Genomic DNA, 21625 nt, shown 5'->3' with positions numbered 1-21625 from the left:
GATGCTGTAAAAAGAAAACATGTGACCTAAAATATCAGCTATGTTTTCTTAGAGTTACAGGGACGTGATCGTAAAGACAGAATAGCCGCTCATCGGCCGTTTGATTGGCTGTCTAAAAAAAAGGGCGTCCAAAAATCTTGCATTCATGGATGTGATTGGTTACCTCCAGTGGCACTGGCAAAACATTTCGTTACAGTTCGACCCAGCTGACAGAACAAGAAACAAGAATAAAGAAGTACATCTGCTTTTGCTTTCTCCGTGATCAATAAGGGTAAGTTAACATTAGATCTTACCCTACCTTCACCTCCGCCTTGGATTGCCAGGCTTTCGTGGGGGGTTGTCCATTATCCAGTCAATTGTCACATGTAGACCGCCAAACAATTTTAATGTAACCTAAATCGTCATATCTATCATAATTTAATTACGATCAAGCCAGCCTCCATTCGAAAATGACGCCGTCAAGCCCCCCATTTCGATCATTGTTTGAATTATACGCATTACGGTAATGCAACGTTGTGACTTCAGGGTGTGCATTCAGTCAAAAAGTTATATTTCAAAAACATGGAGCTCCCATAGAACAGATCAACTTTCGGAGAACCCTGGACAACCACAAGACTCAAACTTTTTAAAATTCATTTTCTGTATTGCTTTTCTGCACAAGAGCTTATCTCAGTTGAGTCTTGGCACTAGGTGTGGAACACCCTGAATTGGTGGCCAGCCAATCGCAGGACACAAGGAGATGGACAACCAATCATAGCTAGGGGCAATTTAGTCTGTTCAACCAGCCTACCATGCATGTTTTTTGGGATGTGGGATGAAACCAGAGTACCCAGACAAATCCCATATAAACCAGCGGAGAGCATGCAAACTACACACAGGTGGATCCGGACCTGGGATCTAACCCTTGATCTCAGAACTGTGAGGCCTACACCACTTGAACCACTGGGGCATCTAACTAAAGAATTGTAAAATTAAAATAGTTTGGCCCTTCAAACTCAAAGTTCTCTGAAATAATCCTAAATATATCCTAAATTTGGAACGTTTCTCAGATATTTATATTTTCAAATGGTGGTCAGCGTCACAGTTCTAAGATTGAAGGTTCGATCCCAGGTCTCTACCTTCCTGTGTGAAGTTTGCATGTTCTCTCTCCTCTGGTGAATGCCATTGTTATATTTGTTACGTGTTAACCCCAAGTACAGTGTTCGCTACTTTTTTCCATTTCTGCGCGATTTGATTATAAGATGGGACAGATCGACAATAAAGAAATCCATGTAACAAATCCCTAATTATAATGATTATTTGTTGGTTGGAGTTGTGTTAATTTAAACATTTGATACACGCCTTCATTGTTGAATTTGACCAGGAAATGGCTCAGTGGGCGGAGCTTCAGACGCTGGACTCCAAGTACTTGGAGCAAGTGGACATGCTGTATGACGACTCATTTCCAATGGATGTCAGAGACTACCTGAGCAAATGGATTGAAAGCATTGACTGGTGAGATGACATGGGATGGTACAAGGCAGCATACCAAAAAGATGCTCACAAAAGACACTGGAAACTGCCGAGTGATATGAATTCAAACATGTACCACCTTTGTAAATAGACAGTGTTGCTCGTGGCCCATTTGATTATTATTATTATTTGTGCTTATATTCAAAACCTAAAGTCATTCTGTTCAAGTTTAAATAGCTGAAATAAAAGTTAAATGCAAGAACTAATAAAATGAATAGTAATATTATTTGAGATAAAATAAATGAATGTAAAGAAAAAAAATCCAGGACTCCAATTTGCAAGTAATAACATGATTTTAAGTATTATATTTTTTTTATTTTATGGTTTTAAATTAGACATGTTTCTATGGATAGAGGACAGATATTAAGTTATAGTTCACATGAATGAATGCATTTAAAGTAGTGAATGAACTCACTTATGTTTTGGCCACACAAACTTTGATATGTCATCCATTGCAGACTTAATGATCCTATAGTCAAAATACTATATGTGCACTGTATATATTGTATTTCTATATATTATGCATTTTCATTTGGCTTGTTTCTACTGGCACGTATGATTCAAATTTTGAATGCCAGCAAATCTAAAATGCGTGGAAAACTTCAAATGATTCCTGTATTTTTTGGTGATTTCAGGGACTTCGTGGCACGTCAAGAATCGTTAGCAGTGGTCCGCTTTCAAGAGCTACTGACTCAACTGGATGACCAACACAGCCGCTTTGTTCTGGAGAACGAGTTCCGACAGCAACATAACTGTCGCAAGAACAAGAGGAACTTGCAGGTCAGATTGTGCCATATCTTTATATCCCCTTTTTACTTCAATTATATTTAGGTGCTCCTCTATTGCTTTTCATTTCTTCCAGTAATACGTGCAAATATTTCATTTCACCTAATTTTACAAGTCATATGTTTTGGCCAGGCTGCATTTTCTTCTCCATCCATGTTACAATGACAATAAAGATACTCTGTTTTGTTCTATTCATCAATACAATCAATTTCCAGGATAGATTCCAGGATGACCCATTGTACATGGCCAGGATCATCTCCAAGATCCTAAAGGAGGAACGGGTGGTCCTTGCCACCGCAAGGAGCGCCATGGTAAGACTGCACTTGCGCTTGTACCAAATCTTTTAAAGGATGGCTCTAACTTGATTTCAATAAGACTCCAGATGAAAAGTCACATCATTAATGTACATTTACAGCAAACTGTGTTAGCACAGTCTGCTATCGTGGTGGATAAACAAAGGCTGAACACCAAAGTGAAGGAGATGAGAGACAGAGCTCAGGTAAGGCATTTAATACACCAGTTGAGCTTCTGATTGGACATGATGGCTATTTCAAATGCATTTCTCAGGTGGCAGACCAAGCCATAAAAAATCTGGAAGATCAACAAGATGAATATGACTTTAAATTCAACTCGTTTAAGACCAAAGGTAAAACCTGCCTATATTGAAAAGATATGTTAATGTACCATTATGGAAGTAATTTATTGTCTTATATGTTCGTCCAGAGAATGAACGTAATGAAATGTCACCAAAGGAACTAGAGATGGATAATATGGTCATCTGCAAGATGTGCATGGATTTAAAAAGCAAACGACAGGTTGGTACATCTGCTGAATGTTTACCGAAGAAATTTGAATGAGCACAATGACCTTGGCTCCAACTACGGTCGTGCACTCGGTTGTTTTGGCATGATTCGACATGTATTCACTGCAAATGTTTCGAAGAAGAAAAAAGGAAGAAGTCCTTAATCATGCAGACCTTTATTTAATCAGGACACGGTGGTTCAGCTGGCTGATCTTCTGAATATCACTCAAGCTTTAATGACAGACCTGTTCAACGACGAGCTGCCTGAGTGGAAGCAGAGGCAACAGATCGCCTGCATCGGTGGGCCGCCCAATGCCTGCCTCGATCAGTTGCAGAACTGGTGAGCTCCGATGCAGCCTTTATCTCATTACCTGACATTGATGGCTAAAAACATCCAAAAATATTTTTAAACTTCCAGTTAAAAAAAAAAAAAAAAAGACGCCAATGCATTACACATACATACTTTTACTTATCAGTTCCATTTGTTGAGTTGGTTTTACTTGAATATAAAACCAATTTTCTCCATGGAAGGTTTACGGCAGTTGCGGAAACTCTTAAAGAGTTTCATCAGCATCTTAAGAAGCTGCAAGAGTTGGAGCAGAAGTTCACTTATGAAAACGACCCCATCACCCAAAATAAAGAGTTCTTTGAGGGCCAATGTCTGGAGCTGCAGAAGAATCTCCTCTCTAAGTACATATTAATCTTCTCCTGGTCACTTGCTCGTCATTGCAGTCATACGTCATGAGATTGTTGTCTCTAGTGCTTTGGTGGTGGAGAGACAGCCCTGCATGCCCACCTACCCTCAGAGGCCACTGGTGCTGAAAACGGCTAATCAGTTCACGGTAAAACTACGGTAAGAAGCAGCTTTGCTGAGCAGGCAGCCAAAAAAAAAGAGGTTAAAAATAAACGTCGAAAATTAGAGATATCCATGCCATATGCACGTTTGCCCAGGTTCCTGGTGAAGTTGCCCGAATACAACTACCAACTTAAAGTCAAGGCGGTATTTGACAAGTAAGACACACACTGAGTTAAGAAATCATTTCTTTGAACTTGTCCTTAATGTGCTGTTTTGCTCTTTTTCAGGGGCGTGACGGGCCAGAAAGGGTATGTGTGCCAATAACATTACTTATCCTATATTTGTCCCAAAATTAATAGAAGTTACCCAGTATTTCATTAAACTCAACAGGAAGCAACCACAAGTAAAGATACACAGAAATGCCACCAAATCAAAGGCATAGTAACCTAGAATCAATCTTTTTAAACATTTTCTCATTTTAATCAGTCATTTTCACTATAAGCAACTAAAAATAAAATGGATTTATTTTTTTACACGTTTAAACATTTAAGTGGATTTGCCTTATCTGTCCGTTTTTCATGTTGAGCGTCTATGAGATAGCCATGCTTGTGTCTTAGGTTACGAAGGTTCAACATCTTGGGAACGAACACAAAGGTTATGAACATGGAGGAGTCAAATGGCAGTCTGTCAGCAGAGTTCAGACATCTGGCAAGTATTCTTCAATGTTAATGTTGATTTGGTGAGATTGGACTAAAGGTGTACACTGAAAATTGTCCAGACTCTAAAAGGTTTTGCGCGCATTCTATGTGCATAAAAGTCCCCCATTTAAAAGTGTGTTTTTGTTTTTCATGCAGCAATTAAAGGAGCAGAAAGTAGCAGGAAACCGCACCAATGAGGTGGGTGGGAGTCCGACTTCATTTTTCAGCTTGGTTTGGGCTGGGAAATTTATGGACGTGTGCCTTGCCCGGCGTAGGCTCCACTGGTGGTCACAAAGGAGCTTCACTCGTTGAGCTTTGAGTCAGAGCTGCAGCTCGGTCAGTCCGGAATCAAGTTCAAGCTGGAGGTGAGACGACACGCTATTGTGGTACACGAACGATGGAGACAATTGGCTTCTTGTGTCTCTCATCAGGCTCTGTCTCTGCCCGTGGTGGTGATTTCCAATGTGTCCCAGCTGCCAAGCGGTTGGGCGTCCATCTTGTGGTACAATATGCTTACCACTGAACCCAAGGTGACCACACCAGCAAGTTTTAGAGAAATTGAGAATCAATTTGTGTTCACTTGGAAACATTGTACAATATTTTAGCCGTTTCCCAAAGCTTCCGCTCAAAATGTCATTTTCCTAAAAGAACTTTTCTTTCCCATTGCCTTCATAGAACTTGCAGTTCTTCCTGTCTCCTCCTGCAGCCAAGTGGTCTCAGCTCTCGGAAGTTCTCAGCTGGCAATTTTCCTCCATCACCAAACGTGGTTTGAACAAAGAGCAACTCAACATGCTGGCTGATAAACTGCTAGGTCAAAGCCGGAACTCCCAATTTGCATTCCACACGAATAAATATGGAGTACACATTTTCATCCAGTGTCTAATTGCAGGCCCCAACGCTCAGAGGAACCCGGACGGGCTAATTCCCTGGAACAAGTTTTGCAAGGTGACACGCACAAATAATTCGATATCACTTTATAATTCTCACTCAATGTTGTCCTAAGACGGGAGTTGTTTTGTGTTCGCTTCTAAAATGAATATTTATTTCATTCAGACTCAAAATTGCAACGATAGAGTGTTTCCCTTCTGGTTATGGATCGAAGGCATTCTGGATCTGATCAAGAGACACTTGGTTACCCTTTGGAATGACGAGTGAGTTCCTCCTCTTGACAAAAAGTTGAAGTGTACCTGAACTGAACACGTTTTCTAATAAACGGGAGCCTATGGAGCTAATTAGCTATGAGTGGTTTAGAGAATAAATGCTGATACCCACTAATATAACAATAATTTTTAATATTTGATATTTTTAAACAACCTAAACTATTCAGTCATCCTTTCAAGTTTAAAACACTTTAGTGCCAACGTTTGAATAGCTGTCCTTGTAAAAAATAAAAAAATAAAAATAATTCTCTCCCCCCAAAATGGCACTCCACCTCAGTCATGTTTTGCCCCTAAAAGAATCAAAATCCATGACTTAACAGCAAGATTCCTAGGGCATTGAGTCATGTAAGCACCACCAATGGTACTTGCTATGTTACCTCAAAAATATGAAAGAGGTGTCCTTTATTTCAGTTACCTAATGGATGTCATTTTTATACTATGGGGTGCTTGTTTTTATACAAATTCCTGTTTGCATGTAGCTACATCGTGGGCTTCATCAGCAAGGAACGTGAAAAAGCCCTGCTGGGCGACAAGTGTTCTGGCACCTTCCTGCTCCGGTTCAGCGAGAGCAGCAAAGAAGGAGCCATTACCTTCACATGGGTCGAATATGAAATGGGTGGTGAGTGCTAATCCCTTTTTCCTATGCTTCTCCAATCTGTTTCCTTCATTTCCATGTTGTCTTTCCTCCAGACAAACCCGTTTTCCACTCGGTAGAGCCGTACTCGAAGAAAGACCTGGGTGTTGTATCGCTCCCTGACATCATTCGCACTTACAAAGTGATGGTGATGGATGACATCCCAGAAAACCCTCTGCGCTTCCTCTACCCTAACATTCCAAAAGACGTGGCCTTTAAGAAGTACTATGTCAAAAACGCAGAAGGTATGGCTTGAGCATCACGATGTGCTTAGAGGTTTTAACTCGTGTCCAACTGGCACAACTAGCTCCTGAGCCTATGGACCTGGACAACACAACAAAGAGCGCCTACATAAAGACAGAGCTCATACCTGTCTCCCAAATGTAAGCGTTCACATTTTTTGATGTAGTTCATCCCCGAGCTCTGAGTTGATGACCTCTGTTACCACCACGCAGGGCGCAGATGCATGAGATGATGTTGCCCATGTCGCCTGAAGATTTTTTGTTTTTGGAGCAGCAGGTCCATTCCACAGGCATGGAAGCGGTAAGACAACAATAACATCCGGTTTAATATACTGAAATCTAATTTTGGTCTATTTTCTCCCCCAGATGGTGGCAGACTTGGCGTAACAAAATTGAGCTGCTGCGAATAGGCCAATCAGTTATTTCTGGAGGTCGTTGTTTCATGTAGATACTTAAATGACACTTGATTTATGTTTCAAGTATACTGATTGGAAACAAATACAGTGTTCCCTCGCTTATCGCGGTTAATGGGGATCAATGCGATTCCTGAACTCTCACCATGTTCTTGACCATTTCTTTGGCCTTTTTTTGATGCAATTACTAATTCCTATTGAATATTTTGTTTCCACCTCTTATAAAATGATGTAATTTATAATTTTAACTTAATATCTTTAAATTCTTTTTTTTTTTCCTGAAAAAAATCTGCGACGCTCTGAGTCCGCGATAGCTGAAGCGCGAAGTAGCGAGGGAACACTGTACAGCACTTATGGAAGTGACTCACTGTTGCAACCAGGTAAGCTCAAGCAAGTGCCATTAGCCCTTTTGTTCCATTCAATGTATGTAGCAAAAAATAATTGAACTCAAAATTTTAGCTAAAGTTATCAGTTTGGCCACTTATACTGCATGTACTACTTGCCGAAAGACATTTGGCCGAGGGGGCATCTGGCCGAATGTAGAATTAGCCGAACGAATAATTGGCCGACCGACTATCCAGCCGAAGGACATTTTGCCGATGCGCTCGCCCCGCCCCCGGTCGTGTGTGTGTACAAGTTTTTCAACCTCGGCCGGTGGGCCATATACACTGATAACATTAATTTAGTATAACAAGTTACAGATAACAACATTAATTTAGTATAACAAGTTACAGATAACAACATTAATTTAGTATAACAAGTTACAGATAACAACATTAATTTAGTATAACAAGTTACAGATAACAACATTCATGTGGGCCGAGGTTGTAAAACTTGTACACACACACGACCGGGGGTGGGGGGAGTGCGTTGGCAAAATGTCCTTCGGCTGGATAGTCTGTCGGCCAATTTGCTGTTCGGCCAGATGGCCCCTCGGCGAGTTGACCCTCGGCCAGACCTCAGTCGGCTAAATGTCTTTTGGCAAGTAGACCGGCCCAGTACTGCATGATCAAATCTGTAAGAATTTAGTTATTATTTTTACTTTTTTCTGTTGGTCTTTACTATGGGTAAGATGACAGCCTGTAAAAAAAGCAATATAATATTCTAAATTATAGCTTTGGTTTTGCTGTTTCACTCAAAAATGTCAAGGCTTTCCCTCCTCCTGGGGGGCCATTGCCGTCCAGGCTTCAAAATACATGTGTCAAAAATACTGCAGTTATTGTGCTTCTACTTTGTTACCATTGTTTTATTATACTTCATGTATTTAATTATTAGTTATCCATCTCCAAGTCATTTACAGGTTTACAAGTTTCCAAAACAACAATCGGATGAAACAAATACATAAAGAGATCCGATAACACTAAATAACAAACAATTTCAGCACAAAACTGCAAACAAAGCGAAGGGAAATTATCGACTGTTGCACTGTCACAACATAAGACCTAAACTTAGGCTCATTGTTGACATTTTTGCACCAACTTTAATAATAAATTGCCAGTTATGAAAATGAAAAATACGTCATTGGGAATGTAACCACAAAAATATTACGGTCCGAACATCGGGAATGACATCTTGTTCAAGTCTTACCATACCTAGCACACACAGTCCAACATGGATACCCACAAAATACCTATCTATACACACACGCACGACAACAACTTTCTTCATAAATACATGAATAAATAATACAAACAGCAAGGTTTGGAGAGAAACATTCAAGCACGTGGCAATGTTTAAAATACAGAGGCATTGTCTAATACATTTGTTTGAAACAAAACTGTACCAGCGGCCACTAAATGAAGCCAGCATTCAGCTTTTGGCTGGTATTATTCAACAAAATACAAGAAAAATAAAGCTGATGGAGCAGGTGAGGGGATGACAATACTGTAAAACTATTCCAAGTAGTACAACACCAGCTAACAACAACAACGTGACTAAGTGCTTTTTCTTAAGTGTTAACATTTGCTGTGATGAGAAAAAAAACCTAATCTAAAGTTTTGTGCAAGACGCTTTGGAGTAACGATGTTCCGTCCGGTGATATTACAACATGCTATCTAGGTTACTCTCTGCATTCTCTTTGGCTGCTGGACTCTCCTGAGGACTGTACAGATTGTGGTAATCGCGTAGAATGGTGACCACATCGTGGTGGCCAAAGTGAACCGCCTCATCCATTGGCGTGTTGTTCCACCTGTGAGGCCAAAAAAATATATATAATAATAATATCTTTTTATCTTGAGGCATACCTTGCTCCTGTAGAATTGGGCCATTATGATTAGTGCAAAACAAATTGGTTATCAAATTTGGTAGAGCTCTTGTTAATCTAAAAGATGTCCAAAAGCAGTTTTTTGGTTACCCTTAAATTAATTCAGTAGCTGTCATAAAATGCTCTGTACTGCCCTTTTTTTAAACGAATGAAATTCTTATCCCTGTCAATGGTAATAAGCATTCTCTTAATATTTGTCAAATAATGAATATTTTAAATAACTAAACAAAAGAACAACTAAATGTTTTATTCATTTAGATTTGTATGTTTGTATTTTTTATTTTCATCATAACCTAAAAATGTAATATTTGATCTATTATAATTGCAATAAAAACTACTAAGTCAAGTTTTTTTTAATGTATTTTGTTTTGATTACTAATGATTTTGATAAAAGAAAAACTAAATATGTCCTTTTTAACTTTTATTGAAAACAATAAGGAAAAATATAATTTCTTTTTTAAAATGTGCACTTTTAAAATTAATAAAATACACAATATATAAAATATAAATATTTCCCTATAACAAACTTTATTATGAAATCTATACAAACCTATTAATGATAGTAAAAATAGTTGGTTTTCAGTTGACTATTACTATAATCATTTGTTGGAGTGAGACAAAACCAACACTTGAACACTTCAGTCTTAGGAAATCACTGCTCTTGCAGTTAGTTACCTGTCTTTGGGAACCGGGTTCACCTTACAGGCCTCGAGCAAAAAGCGGACCACCTCAGCATGCCCTGGAAAACAGAGTCAAATTCATCAGCCTGAAACTCTCCAACGAGAAATTGGGGGCTCACCTTCAGCGGCCGCCACGTGCAGTGCCGTCCTGGAGTCATAGTCTCGCTGCTCCATGTCCATGGAAGACAAGGCAAACCTGCCAAAACAGAACACTCCCTGAAAAGGGACGCGAGGCGGAAGAACCGAAAGCCACAAAGCAAAATCGAGGCATCTTGCATGGAAAGTATCTCAAATAATGTACCTCCTCAAGGCTGACACATCTCCTGTGTAGGCAGCAAACAACAGATTGATCACAGACTTCACCTGAAAGAATCAAAGCAGGCCAATCAAATGAATGCTCTGAGCAAAAGGATGGAATTTCCTGGTGGCTGGCGCCTTAGAGATAAGGAGACACGTCAAATGAGCGAGCCATCACTCACCCTCTGGTCTCCTCCCTCCCTGCGAGGATCCAGTTTTTTGGCAAAGTGTCTCAAGTTATCATAGTTGTGAAAGTTGCAGAGGGATACCAGGTCCTGCAACAACATTTATTAGACATTCATCTTACTACAAAACAACATTACCCCCCCAAAAGTTACCGTGCAGAACTTGATGCCTCGCACGCTGTTGCCCAGCTTATCGAGCGGAGGGGACCAACACATGACTCCCATGACGTTTGGGACAACGAGCAAGATCCCGCCAGCGACGCCAGATTTAGCCGGGAGTCCTACCTAAAAGCGACATTTGTGTTGTGCAATCCACCATTGCGCGTGATAAAAACGGAGTCTGACTTACGTGGAAGGCGAACTGCCCAGAGAAATCATACATTCCACAAGAGTGCATAAGGCTGAGGGTGTTGCGCACGGCTTCTGGGCTGAGTACACGCTCCCCTGTGATGGGACAGAAGCCACCATTGGCAAGGGTTGCGGCCATGACGCTGGCACTCTCACAGGTCACCTCAATGGAGCACAACTGGAAAGAAAAGCATGGCACTGTCAGTATCTCTGGAAGGCAGCTATTGGGAGCTGAGTGTTCCTTGCCTGGAAATAGAAGTCTAAGATGGACGTCATATCCGTTCCCTCAGGAAAACACTGGAAGTACAGAAAGACAGAAAAAAGAGGCAGAGAATTTGTACCTAAATTGCCATGTTTCTTTCCACAACTATTAATTTGAACCAAAAAAACAAGAATGTCCAAAGATCCTTTGGCTCAACCTGACCTTCTTTTCCTTCAAATAGTAGCCAATGGCAAAATTTCTGTCTCCAGATTCCCGCTCGGACTGGAACCTGAAAGCCAGGAAGAGACCCATGATGACCTTTTCCTTATTCTCGGTTAAATATCGATGCGGCGGAGTTAAACTCACGTGGCGTTGCTGAAGCCGACGTATTCGTTTCCTGCTAGCTTGTTCATGAAGTTCATGACCTGTAGATTTATCACTTAGTCTTTGTATTTTCCGCTAAGTGCCAGTAAATAAAGTGTAGTGATACTCACGTAATCAAATTTCTCAGCATTGCTGGCTCCTTGCTGTAACACATTCAACAATGTTATCAAATTTCATCAGAATTATGGAAATCAAACCACTACAGAATTTGTCTTTTCAGGCAGCGCTCCCCAACCTTTTTCTCACCACGGACCGGTAAATCTTTTTATGTTCTCGGAAAAAATGGTGTGGGATCGGTGCACGAACGACATTCCCAACGCATACCTGTCAACTTGTACGTTTTATACGTATTTTATACGTTTTTTTACAATTTCAAATCATGTAAGCCGTACACCGACTTTTGTACGCGGATTTTTTTTTATTTTTTAAATCGCAAATATTTTTGAAAAACGATCTCAACAAGACCATTTTGGCTAAAATCCAGATAGTCTCGTAGGCTGGTAGCCAACGAGGCTACTGTCATCGATCGTTACTATTGTCGCGGTATACCAGCAAAAATTATCCTCAATCGTATGTATTTTTTAGCAGTGCGTACGGCAATATCGATAAAGGATAACATGCGCATGCGTAGATATACATAGAGTAAATATCGTGGAAGCAAGTATGGAGGAGCCACCTAGTAAGAAACGAGTTACCGCGAGTAAACATGCGTCGTACGGTTTGGGCGCGGTTTGTACGGGGAATCATAATCATTTATAAGGGCAGTTATCGGCAAAGGTTGACAGATATGCCAATGGCAAAAAAAGTCTAGAAAATGATAGCAATTATTTTTTATTACTTTAAACTTTTCATATTTCGGGTTGGAGGGCGAGATTGAAAATTGTAATATTTGTTACTATGACTGACCGGCAACAGGTGGCTCGCAAACCGGTGGTAGGGGACCCCTGTTTTAAATTGCCTCACATTAAAAGCCAACGGTTACGTTGAGGCAGTACACACCAGCAGGGGGAGCTATTGAGTTCACAATTGAAGGTGACCTGCTGTTTTGCGAGCTTGTGTTCACGTGATGTGCACGATGTCAGGGATACACAGCCTTCCACCAAATCCCCTTTCAGCATGATTATATCCTTAATCTGCCCGAGTTCACTAATCTGAGGTTTCTGAAAATTTGCCAGACTAACTCAAATTCAACTAACATTAGGTTATTAAAGAATAGTTCTGCTTGGGTTACCTTGATGAGAGAGGTGCAGACAATGGCGCCGGCGTTCACCATGGGGTTGTGCGGTTTATCTGTGACATACAGATTCAGATTAACTCATGCCTTTGAAGAAAATACATTGCATTGGTAGATTGCAAAAGCAAAACAACTGCGTGAAATGGTGTATTATTACAACTCACTATGCAATGCTGCATTGACTCTGTACTCAAGAGATCCATCCCTCCCCCAACAAAGATCACAACATTCCTGAATGGATTTTGAAGCTAACATCCCTATGGTTCTCTAAAAAAAAATCAGTGATTTATCAATTGACCGACCAAAAACATGAACCCTAAGACCCAGACTCTTGCAAAGCATCTATTTTTATGTTCTCTTTAATATTTTGATTAATTGGGACCTGGTGAGTATAACATGATGTATTTTCTGAGAAAAATTATGCCAGGCCCCTGTAGTCCAAAATGTAACACTGTAGTCTTATGACAACCAAAAATGTGATGTCCACACATGTGGACACTAGCAGGTTCAAATTCAAACTCTTAAATTGTCAATCAACTTAATTTTATCTATTTATTTAATCATTTTCTTCTGAGAAAAACGTTTATTTTTTGCTTCAATTCATTCTGCCAGTAATTGTATTTAATTTCAAAATTGATAAAGGTATATTTTATACAGTGGGTTATATTATTTGGGCCCCTCCATTTTTGTTTTGGACTACACTTTCAACCTACATAGTGTCTTTTATTCTTACCAATATTATCCTTGCAAATTTATCATAAATTGAGTTTCATTGCTCACATTTAACCCATTGACCCATTTCTTTTTTACTAAGACCATTAGCTTTGCGGCAAAAGGGAACAATCCCACTAACTTTTGGCAATTGAACCTCTAAAGCAGGTGTGTTCAAACTTTTTTTTTTTCTCAAAGAGCCAGTTTCAGAAAAATCAAATGATACGAGGGCCAACTTGAAATCCTTCTACTAAATAGAGGAAGGGATTCAGTTAAAAAGATTTTTTTAAGGCAAAAATTCATTGGCTGCCATTGAAAGCGACAAATGTCCAAAAGTGGACAGCAAGCCGTAAATTGCAGACCATCTTTCACAACCTTGAACTAGTCACAAGGGACTCATAAAGGCAAACAAGGAAAATATGGAGTCTTATCTCAAGCTAACATTCAAGGAGAAAAGCAAAAACCCAACCCGTTGAAGAGCACTGCTATAGGCCGTGTACCCGTGCTGGCCCTTCCTTATCAATAATTCATCCTGCCTTCACAAGAACTGGGCTATTCTTTAAGACAGACAACCAGTGCGGTACATTCGGAGGCGTGGCAATGTGTTCTTCCTTACCATCCTCATTCAAGAAGAGCTTGTTGAAACGCAGGCCGCTGGGCTCTTTGCCGATAAATCGGTGCACGTATTCGGTGCCGTGGTCATGAACCGCGATGGCATATTTTAACGGCTTCACACAAGACTGCAGACAGAAGGGAACCTTGGTGTCACCTACGGTGTGCCTGGAACAGAGATGCACACGTACTGTATGGTGGTACACCACCCGAACATTACAAGGTGCTTTCCCCATTACAGATTAAACGTACCTCTGGCCATCCACGGTGCACAGAGAGACGGCCCACAAATCTGGGCTGAAACGAGCCAGTTGGGGAATGTAGTCAGCCACCTATGGGAAGACTTTGTTAAGACTGGTCTCAGCTAGAATGGTCTGTGAATTGTCAGTCACCTGCCCTCCGGACATGTTCTTTGCATTGTCGTAGAGCTCGTCCATGTGGCGGCAAAAAGGTTGGAAGTCCGGAATGACAAATTTCTTTCGAAAAGCTTGAGTGAGCAGCACAATGTTACTCTGCACACATCTGCATATGACAGAATACATATTGACACATTAAGTACGGTTTTTGTTTTTGTCAATCAGTTGTGTAGCACAAAATAAGATTCACAACAGAGTACCTTTGAATAATTAGTTTTACATAAATCAAATTATAGAAAAAAATGGAGTTGGTCATCCAATGTGATGAATTGAGGGATTGTGGTCATGATTGTGTTGAATTTTTTTTTGCTATCTCTGAACATTTTCTCTTTAAACTGCATTTTGTTTTTAGTAATACAAATAGTCTAAATATAAATATTTATACAGTAAATAGTGTGAACCACCCTGTATATATATATATATATATATATATATATATATATATATATATATATATATATATTTTTTTTTTTTTTTTTTTTTTTTTTTTTTGCAATATCCTTAAACCTCTAGATAATTTTGTTGCTTTTAGCCCTTAACTCATTCACTGTCATTGTCAGTTATGGACTTCAAATCCATTTCAGCTGGAAAGGCTGACATTTGGATATCATATTTCAATATATATGCAATAGATGTCCAACCCAATTTGCTGGGTGTGCCAATCAAAACAGAGCAGACGTCTATCGCAGCCAATAATTTAATACTTAAAAATAAAAATTCTCTAAAAATGACATAATTGGGCCCTTTCCACACTTAAAATCACTTTGTGTTTTAACTCACTGGGTTCTATTAATGATGGACGTCCAATCAATTTAAACTATGAGCTCAAATCGCCCCTCTTCCTCAATGGCACTAAAACATGGTCAATCACTGCCAGCCGCACAGTTGAACGTGTCAAATAACTAGAATATTTCCTCTGCTCTGAGTTTTTTCAGCCATTAAAAACAAAGCCAGCCCATGGTGCGGAAGTTTCTCAGGGATTTGTCTCTCGACTATCTCTCTGGGATCACTCGCTGTAATCCTCCCGCTAGTGTGGGATCCCTGTGGGGAAAACACGCTCCACTCCACTGGCTGCTCACGTGCCGAGCTCTATAAATAAGCCCCGGAAAACGGTGAAGTGGATCACGGCCATGAGCCATCAACACCTCCCTGGATTGGCAGGCCAACAGCATCAAATTTTTCTATACAAGTTGACTCCGAGCTGCTTCAAACATGAGTTGTCTGTAGTAACATCAGCTCTGGCTATTTAAAGACGTACTTCTTGAAGAGGTGTCTATCCAGGGCTCCGTCTGAGGTTGTTTTCATCGTCACCTTCAGCATCTCCATGCATTCTTTTAGCCGAGGGTCACCTGTTCGAAGACCCGTGGCCTTGAGAGCCTATGGAGGGGGGAGAGGATGAGTGAATGGCAAATTAATAACAAGGAATTGGGGTGGAAAATAAATAAATCACACTTTTTTGGTTGTGGTCTAGAGTTGTAATGGGAAGGTAGATTTCCCTGAAATTTTTACGTGTAACTATCATCAGAGTAAAAATAGAAACATTTATGAAATACAAGTACTTTGTTATAAGCAGACGACTTTGCAAATCGAATAATTAAAAAGTATCTCGTTCCATTATATATTTTTAAGTGAAGTTTACAAACTGACATCCATTCAGGGGCCTGCGGCTTCAGATCCGCATGTGGCTCTTTTCATCCTTTTGCTTTGAATTTAAATGAATCAAAACACATCCTATACAGCTGTCAATGGCACCCAGTTAGTTGAGTAAAGCTTGATCAAGATTTAAATACTGTTGTAAACAAGAGATTCTTTCATAGAAGTAAAACATGAAAAGCTAAATGAACATTATCATTATTTTTGGATTACATGATGTACATGTAAATCCACGAATTCATTTTTGAAACAATTTATTTTTTAAAAAGTAAGAGCATCCTCAGGTCATCTTCTGTCTAATGCATAAAATCTTGTTTTAGTCAACATTTCCATGCAAGAATTTCTTCTCTGCAACTATATTTTTCTGGTGTCTAGTGTAAATGTCCAAATTTGACCAATATCATTCGTGTTTTCAAATCAATTTCTATTTACTCATTCTAAAGGGAAAGTTCCAAGTTTCAAACTTCCTAGAACTTTGTAGGGCTTTTAGAGACTCACTGTGGTGAATTTGTGTGCTGGGATCTTCTCTTGGCCTTCAGCTATAGTGTAGAAGAGGAGATCCTCCAGGCTTGGCAAAATGCCTGCCTTCCTTCTCCTGCGTGAGCCACACACAACCAAACAGACGGACAGACGAGAGAGATGAGACCACTTTTGGGTAATGACAACTTCTGAAAACTCACTGTGAAGTAATGTATCACACGTTGAGTTCTTTCATGTGCACCTACGTATGTGTTATTGCTAGACTACCAGCCAGGGAGTGTCAATGACTCTCATTGTGTTACAGTTTTCCGATCAATAGCCAGCAGAGTTTATATCATTTGCTGTTGGGACATGGTGGTTGGAGGTCAAATCAGTCCAATGCAAAATAATGACCGGGATGGTGAATGGGATATTTATCATCCCATTGAAAAGAACCTGGCTGGTAATCGCAGCGTCAAAGAGAGTTAGTCAGATCAGGAGAGCGCAGGGGACACTCAGCTAAAATTTAAATCAACATCTGATCAGATTTGCACAAAGCTGTCTGCTCGCCGAGCATTATGGGAGACAGGCCAGCGTGCTGGGAGAAAGAAACCTAGTCCAATTTCGGGGCACTGAAAAATTCCCTCTTGAGAGATGATGCAGATAAAGAAGGAATACAGATAATGAAATATTTAAAGAGTGGATGGTGAGGATGGATGAGGCAGAGAAGTCAAGCAGTTGTTGGGAGGCTATAGGATTATTTGAGGGAAATGGTAAGGAAGGATGATGAGGCTACTTCTACTGATGGAAAATATGCTAAAATTCAAATTAAAGTAGAAACATACTTACAAAGCGAGCAGATCAACATAAGGAAGAGAATGTGCAGAGGAAATATCAATGAATTTGTGACAATGAAAAATATAACAGCTCAACTTTACAAAACTCTATGCGGAGAACAATACAGATTAGGCACACTACAAATTGTTTTTACGTTGAAGGGTCCTTTGTCACAAAAAGCATGGTAAAATAGAAGACTTAGTATGGCTGCTTAATACTGTATGTGTGCTAAGACAATGAAAGTACAGTATGCATAGGTTTCTCAAATAACTCATTTGAATTGACAGTATTTGCCGTACAAGGGTTTTAAGCAAACTGGTCCAAAATGGCCGAGGTGGCTCCCGTTTTTTTTGTTCTCACTGATCTAGCACAGACATTTCAACCAATGAGGTTTCTACTGAATCAAGCAGCACCAGATTGCAGTCAACTGATTCCATTTGTAAGACACCAGATTGGTGAAACCATCTCCTGCTGTTTGGTTGGACTGAAAACTTGAAGGCCATGTGTTTGGACACCCCTGGAATATATATGGAATTTTCTCTTCAGAATATTAATGGAATTGATGATTCTTTAAATCAGTGAATATTAAATTTAGATGGTCCAGTTAATACGTAGTTATGCATACAAAATTATACAATGTAAACATGAGCAGGTATTGTGAAATGCTGCACGAATATAAACATCAGCTTCACTGAAACATTGTTTTGCCTACCAGCAAGAAATGTAATAATAGCCTTATTTTCCTTAATGAGGCTAATGTTAAGTTTAAGGGTGGAACATCTGCAACACCTAGAGCAGTCGGTCGGATGATCACTTGCTTGCTTCACAGCTCAGTTGCTCTAAATCAGGGGTTGGCAAACTATTCCACAAAGGGCCACAGTGGCTGCAGGTTTTCATTCCAACCCATAAAGAGGACACCTTTTCACCAATCTGGTGTCCTACAAGTGCAATCAGTGGATTGCAGTCAGGTGCTTCTTGTTTTCTGCAGAAATCTCATTGGTCAAATTGTCTGTGCCGGATCGATTGGAAGAAAAACCTGCACCCACAGCGGCCCTCAAGGACCGGTTTGCCCACCCCAGCTCTAAATCCAAGTAATGGACAATGAACTGACTTTTTTTTCCTGGATTCAGGGTAAAGAGAAAAAGACACCTACCTGGCAGAAACCTAAAAAAAAAAAACATCCCGAGAGTGACTCATCTGCTCCTGAAAGTCATTACTGAAATGTTGGACAGTGCGACATCTAGCACTTTGAACTACTGTAAGTGTGTGAAAACTATGGCGGTGAGAAAAGTCAACAACCACTGTAAACACAGACAGAGTTGATGCAAGTCATAGCGTAACCTGCCAGGATGATCAATCCATTCAGAGAGTTGAAGAGTATTGAGGTTGTGATTTCCCCGACTTTATAGGTACTACAGCAGCATGTGCAAACTACGGCTCGCGGGCCACATGCAGGCCGTTAGGCTTTTTGATCTGACCCATTGACGTTGTCCAAATAATGTAATTTTTAATTAATTAATGTATTTATTTTCCCAAGATGGCGCGGTCACGCAGAAGCCAATGGCAGTAGCTCTGTCCATTCTTATGTTTTTCGCTTTTTCCAGCCCCTCTATCTTTTTTAAATGACATTTTAATATTTCTTAATACATTCCTTTTTACTTTACTTTGTACTTTATACTTTTTACTTAAATGATGAGTGATGGGTATGTTAATACTTTAGTCCTTTTTTTCAGTTTATGTTTCATACGTACTGTAAACGGATGCAGTTTTTTATATGTATCATATTTTGTGCTGACCCGGCCCATCTGTCAAATTTTTTAAGTCAATGTGGCCCCCGGGCCCAAAAGTTTGCCCATCCCTGTACTACAGTGAACGCTTGACTTACAACTTTGTTGCAGGTTTCTTTCCTCAACAAAGTTCGTAACTCAAATTGCTCAATTTCAAACCATTTTTACGGTCATTTATTTACTAGCCTTCTATCCCCGGCTGTGTGCTCAGTCCAGGGCATGCATTTCCAAATGGAATATTATTTGTCATTGACCCTGTATGCTGTTGTGAAAATGACAGTGGTTCCCTTCCCATCATAGCATGAGAAATTAATCTGAGCTTGTAGTTTCTCCTTTTTCTTAAAATCCCTTGCTAAAAATAATAATGATCAGTGCACCAATTTAAATCCCAGTACAACATGGAGCTCTTTTGTTCGAAGACTGTCGCGTCATGTACTTATTTCATTTTAGGTATATAATGGAATGGTTTTAAACTAAACATGCTGTATGTTCATGTGACCATTACTAACATTAATGTGACAATTATTAGGCCCTTGTTAATCTTGCAACATTGGTATGATAACGCCGTTTTATTGTTCATTACAAAGTGCTTATCTGTCCATGCAAACTGGAACAGGATGTTGTGCGGTTTAATATTCTGATCCTGTTTGCAATAACATTTTTGGAACCAATCTACATATTACTCCTATAAGATGAATTTCAGGGCATTTTGGGGGGACAAATTGCTTATATACACCACTGTAAAGTAACTTATTCAATCAATAGGGACTGGTTAGTTCTCATATTGATTGCTTTTAAATCATATTATATTTTTTTAGCCCAATTCTTGATTCACATTCCAACAAAGAGTGATGACTGTGCTATTCATTGACTTTTTGAGTGGACAGAAAGGCTAATTGTGTTGAGTTACAGCATAGTACAAGGAAAATGTATTTATTCTAATTAGGGAAGATGGTTTTAGCAAGAAACACGTGATTTGAGGTGACACAATGGATCAAATTCGTATCTCGAGGCACCAAGTCACACACTACTATGAAATGCGCATTATAACGGTAACTGCGTACTTGTACTGAGTAACTTGCCACTACTACTTGAGCAGCACAGTCTTAAGCCACAGTGGCCTCTAGAAATTCCAAAAGGCCTGTAATAATACTGATAACTGTGGGCTAAAAAAAATCTTATAAATATTTAAGTGATCTTAAATCTTGCTTTGTTACTAATCAAATTGAGGAAGGCTGGCTAGCATCCACCGAGCATCGCTTGACTCACTTCTCTGTTGAAGAATCTTTGCTGGTCTCATTTTGTCCATCTGCTTTGGAACAAAAGCGTCTAGCGTCGCGGCGATCGGTGGCTCGACGCCCGGTCAACTCGGCTCCGGTGCCCGGGGAGCGGTTCAGGTAGCCGGCTGCAAGAGGCGCCTGGACTCCGCCTGCCAAATGTCGCTTCAGTTGTCTCTGTAAGACGTCCTTGAGCAGTGTCGTTGGTCGTAAGTGGAACATTTCGATCTCGTCGATTTAAGGGTGCAACCAAAAAGAGAGAATATCTAGCAGATGAATGAATGAAGCGCGTTTCTTGTCAGAATAACACTAGGATAAACGCGGAGCAGTGAATGGACAAGAAGCGCTCGTCACGCGCGGATTTTGATTAGTTCTCAGAAAGTGTTACTTCCGAACACCGATTGGTCAGAAAAGACGTCAGTCATGAAATCATTTCCGGTAAACGCACCAGGTAACCGTATGCAATTATACAGGAAATAAAACATTTTTTTGAAATCTGCAGTGGTTGAAATATTTTTATTATTTCCTGAGGTAAACTGCGTAAATATTGTGTACAATCAGCGTATATGTTACGTGAACTATTGCATACATGAATTCAACAAATGGATATTACCTCAGTGCAGTGTACACAGCACCACCCTCTGGTGGGACACATATTGTGCTATATTTGAAGTGGGATTTAAAATAGCTTCTGCCAAACGTGCATTCCCCACAGCGAGGTTATTTCTGAAAGTCTATGAATCATCAAATATTGCTTGTTCTACTTGGCTTGCTTAACTGTCCGATATTCATCTGGTTACACATGGGCATTTATTTTTCACACTCAACTGATAACCCAAATTGTACCCAAAGAAAATCCTCCATTCATATTAACCCTTCAGTAGTATATTTACATCTTAATTTATATATATTTATATATATAGGAATATGATACAATGTTAGCAAAACCAAAATTATCGCTATTGAAATTGATAAAAACAGAAATAATTTGTTGTTATTCCTCGAATAACACTCTAAAGTAGTGTGTTGTGTTTTGGGACAATAATAAACATCCAATCAGTTAAAATTAGGAGGACTGGCAGGGAAAGTAAAGTCTTGGTGTTATTGACAACACTAGATTTTGAATCCATTTTGAATGGAAGAGATGGCATCAATTGTTTATAAGTCCTCCCAGTTTTCAATGGCAACCAATAAATGATTGTGTCTCCTTTAAAACGATAAATAGTCTCGCAGACGG

The 21625-nt window shown here is 39.7% G+C and overlaps 2 protein-coding genes across 5 annotated transcripts; one reads left to right on the top strand and one right to left on the bottom strand.

Moving 5' to 3' along the window:
* The first annotated feature begins 132 nt into the window (after positions 1 to 132).
* Positions 133 to 8317, top strand: stat1a (signal transducer and activator of transcription 1a). The gene is made up of 24 exons (XM_077743629.1): positions 133 to 271; positions 1364 to 1494; positions 2148 to 2292; positions 2514 to 2609; positions 2714 to 2797; positions 2866 to 2944; positions 3022 to 3113; positions 3289 to 3440; positions 3632 to 3790; positions 3861 to 3953; positions 4052 to 4111; positions 4184 to 4204; positions 4514 to 4604; positions 4751 to 4792; positions 4870 to 4959; positions 5026 to 5124; positions 5270 to 5405; positions 5484 to 5539; positions 5648 to 5745; positions 6234 to 6373; positions 6445 to 6633; positions 6696 to 6771; positions 6844 to 6931; positions 6997 to 8317. Exons 2-24 carry the CDS (start codon positions 1367 to 1369, stop codon positions 7015 to 7017), a joined length of 2235 nt encoding a protein of 744 aa, XP_077599755.1. The 5' UTR covers positions 133 to 271; positions 1364 to 1366; the 3' UTR covers positions 7018 to 8317.
* Positions 8269 to 20762, bottom strand: LOC144215098 (glutaminase kidney isoform, mitochondrial). Of its 4 annotated transcripts, none has more exons than XM_077743929.1 (18): positions 20381 to 20762; positions 16527 to 16623; positions 15634 to 15752; positions 14352 to 14481; positions 14212 to 14291; positions 13964 to 14127; positions 12634 to 12692; positions 11513 to 11545; positions 11385 to 11443; positions 11241 to 11307; positions 11063 to 11113; positions 10818 to 10994; positions 10622 to 10753; positions 10466 to 10558; positions 10288 to 10349; positions 10106 to 10182; positions 9982 to 10045; positions 8269 to 9231 (listed from the first exon to the last, which is right to left on the bottom strand). In XM_077743929.1, the coding sequence occupies exons 1-18, from the start codon at positions 20608 to 20610 to the stop codon at positions 9084 to 9086; spliced, it is 1842 nt and encodes a 613-aa protein (XP_077600055.1). In that variant the 5' UTR covers positions 20611 to 20762; the 3' UTR covers positions 8269 to 9083. The 4 variants fall into 4 exon arrangements, with proteins under 4 accessions (XP_077600055.1, XP_077600135.1, XP_077600208.1 ...); XM_077744009.1 differs by having other exon boundaries at positions 16527 to 16617; XM_077744082.1 differs by lacking the exon at positions 20381 to 20762 and adding an exon at positions 18037 to 18478.
* Between the last annotated feature and the right edge of the window lie 863 nt (positions 20763 to 21625).

Source organism: Stigmatopora nigra, chromosome 1, assembly GCF_051989575.1.
Source record: "Stigmatopora nigra isolate UIUO_SnigA chromosome 1, RoL_Snig_1.1, whole genome shotgun sequence".
NCBI lineage: Eukaryota > Metazoa > Chordata > Actinopteri > Syngnathiformes > Syngnathidae > Stigmatopora > Stigmatopora nigra.
The sequence above is the reverse complement of the archived record's forward strand: the minus strand, read 5'-3'. Positions and strand labels throughout refer to the sequence as shown.

Coding starts and splice junctions, on each gene's coding strand:
- LOC144215098 (XM_077743929.1), bottom strand. CDS start 20,610: ATGTTCCACTTACGACCAACGACACTGCTCAAGGACGTCTTACAGAGA. Junction 16,624..20,380: donor AAAGATTCTTCAACAGAGAA/GTGAGTCAAGCG, acceptor TGGCTCACGCAG/GAGAAGGAAGGCAGGCATTT. Junction 14,292..14,351: donor AGAACATGTCCGGAGGGCAG/GTGACTGACAAT, acceptor GTCTTCCCATAG/GTGGCTGACTACATTCCCCA.
- stat1a (XM_077743629.1), top strand. CDS start 1,367: ATGGCTCAGTGGGCGGAGCTTCAGACGCTGGACTCCAAGTACTTGGAG. Junction 1,495..2,147: donor TGGATTGAAAGCATTGACTG/GTGAGATGACAT, acceptor TGGTGATTTCAG/GGACTTCGTGGCACGTCAAG. Junction 4,960..5,025: donor GAATCAAGTTCAAGCTGGAG/GTGAGACGACAC, acceptor GTCTCTCATCAG/GCTCTGTCTCTGCCCGTGGT.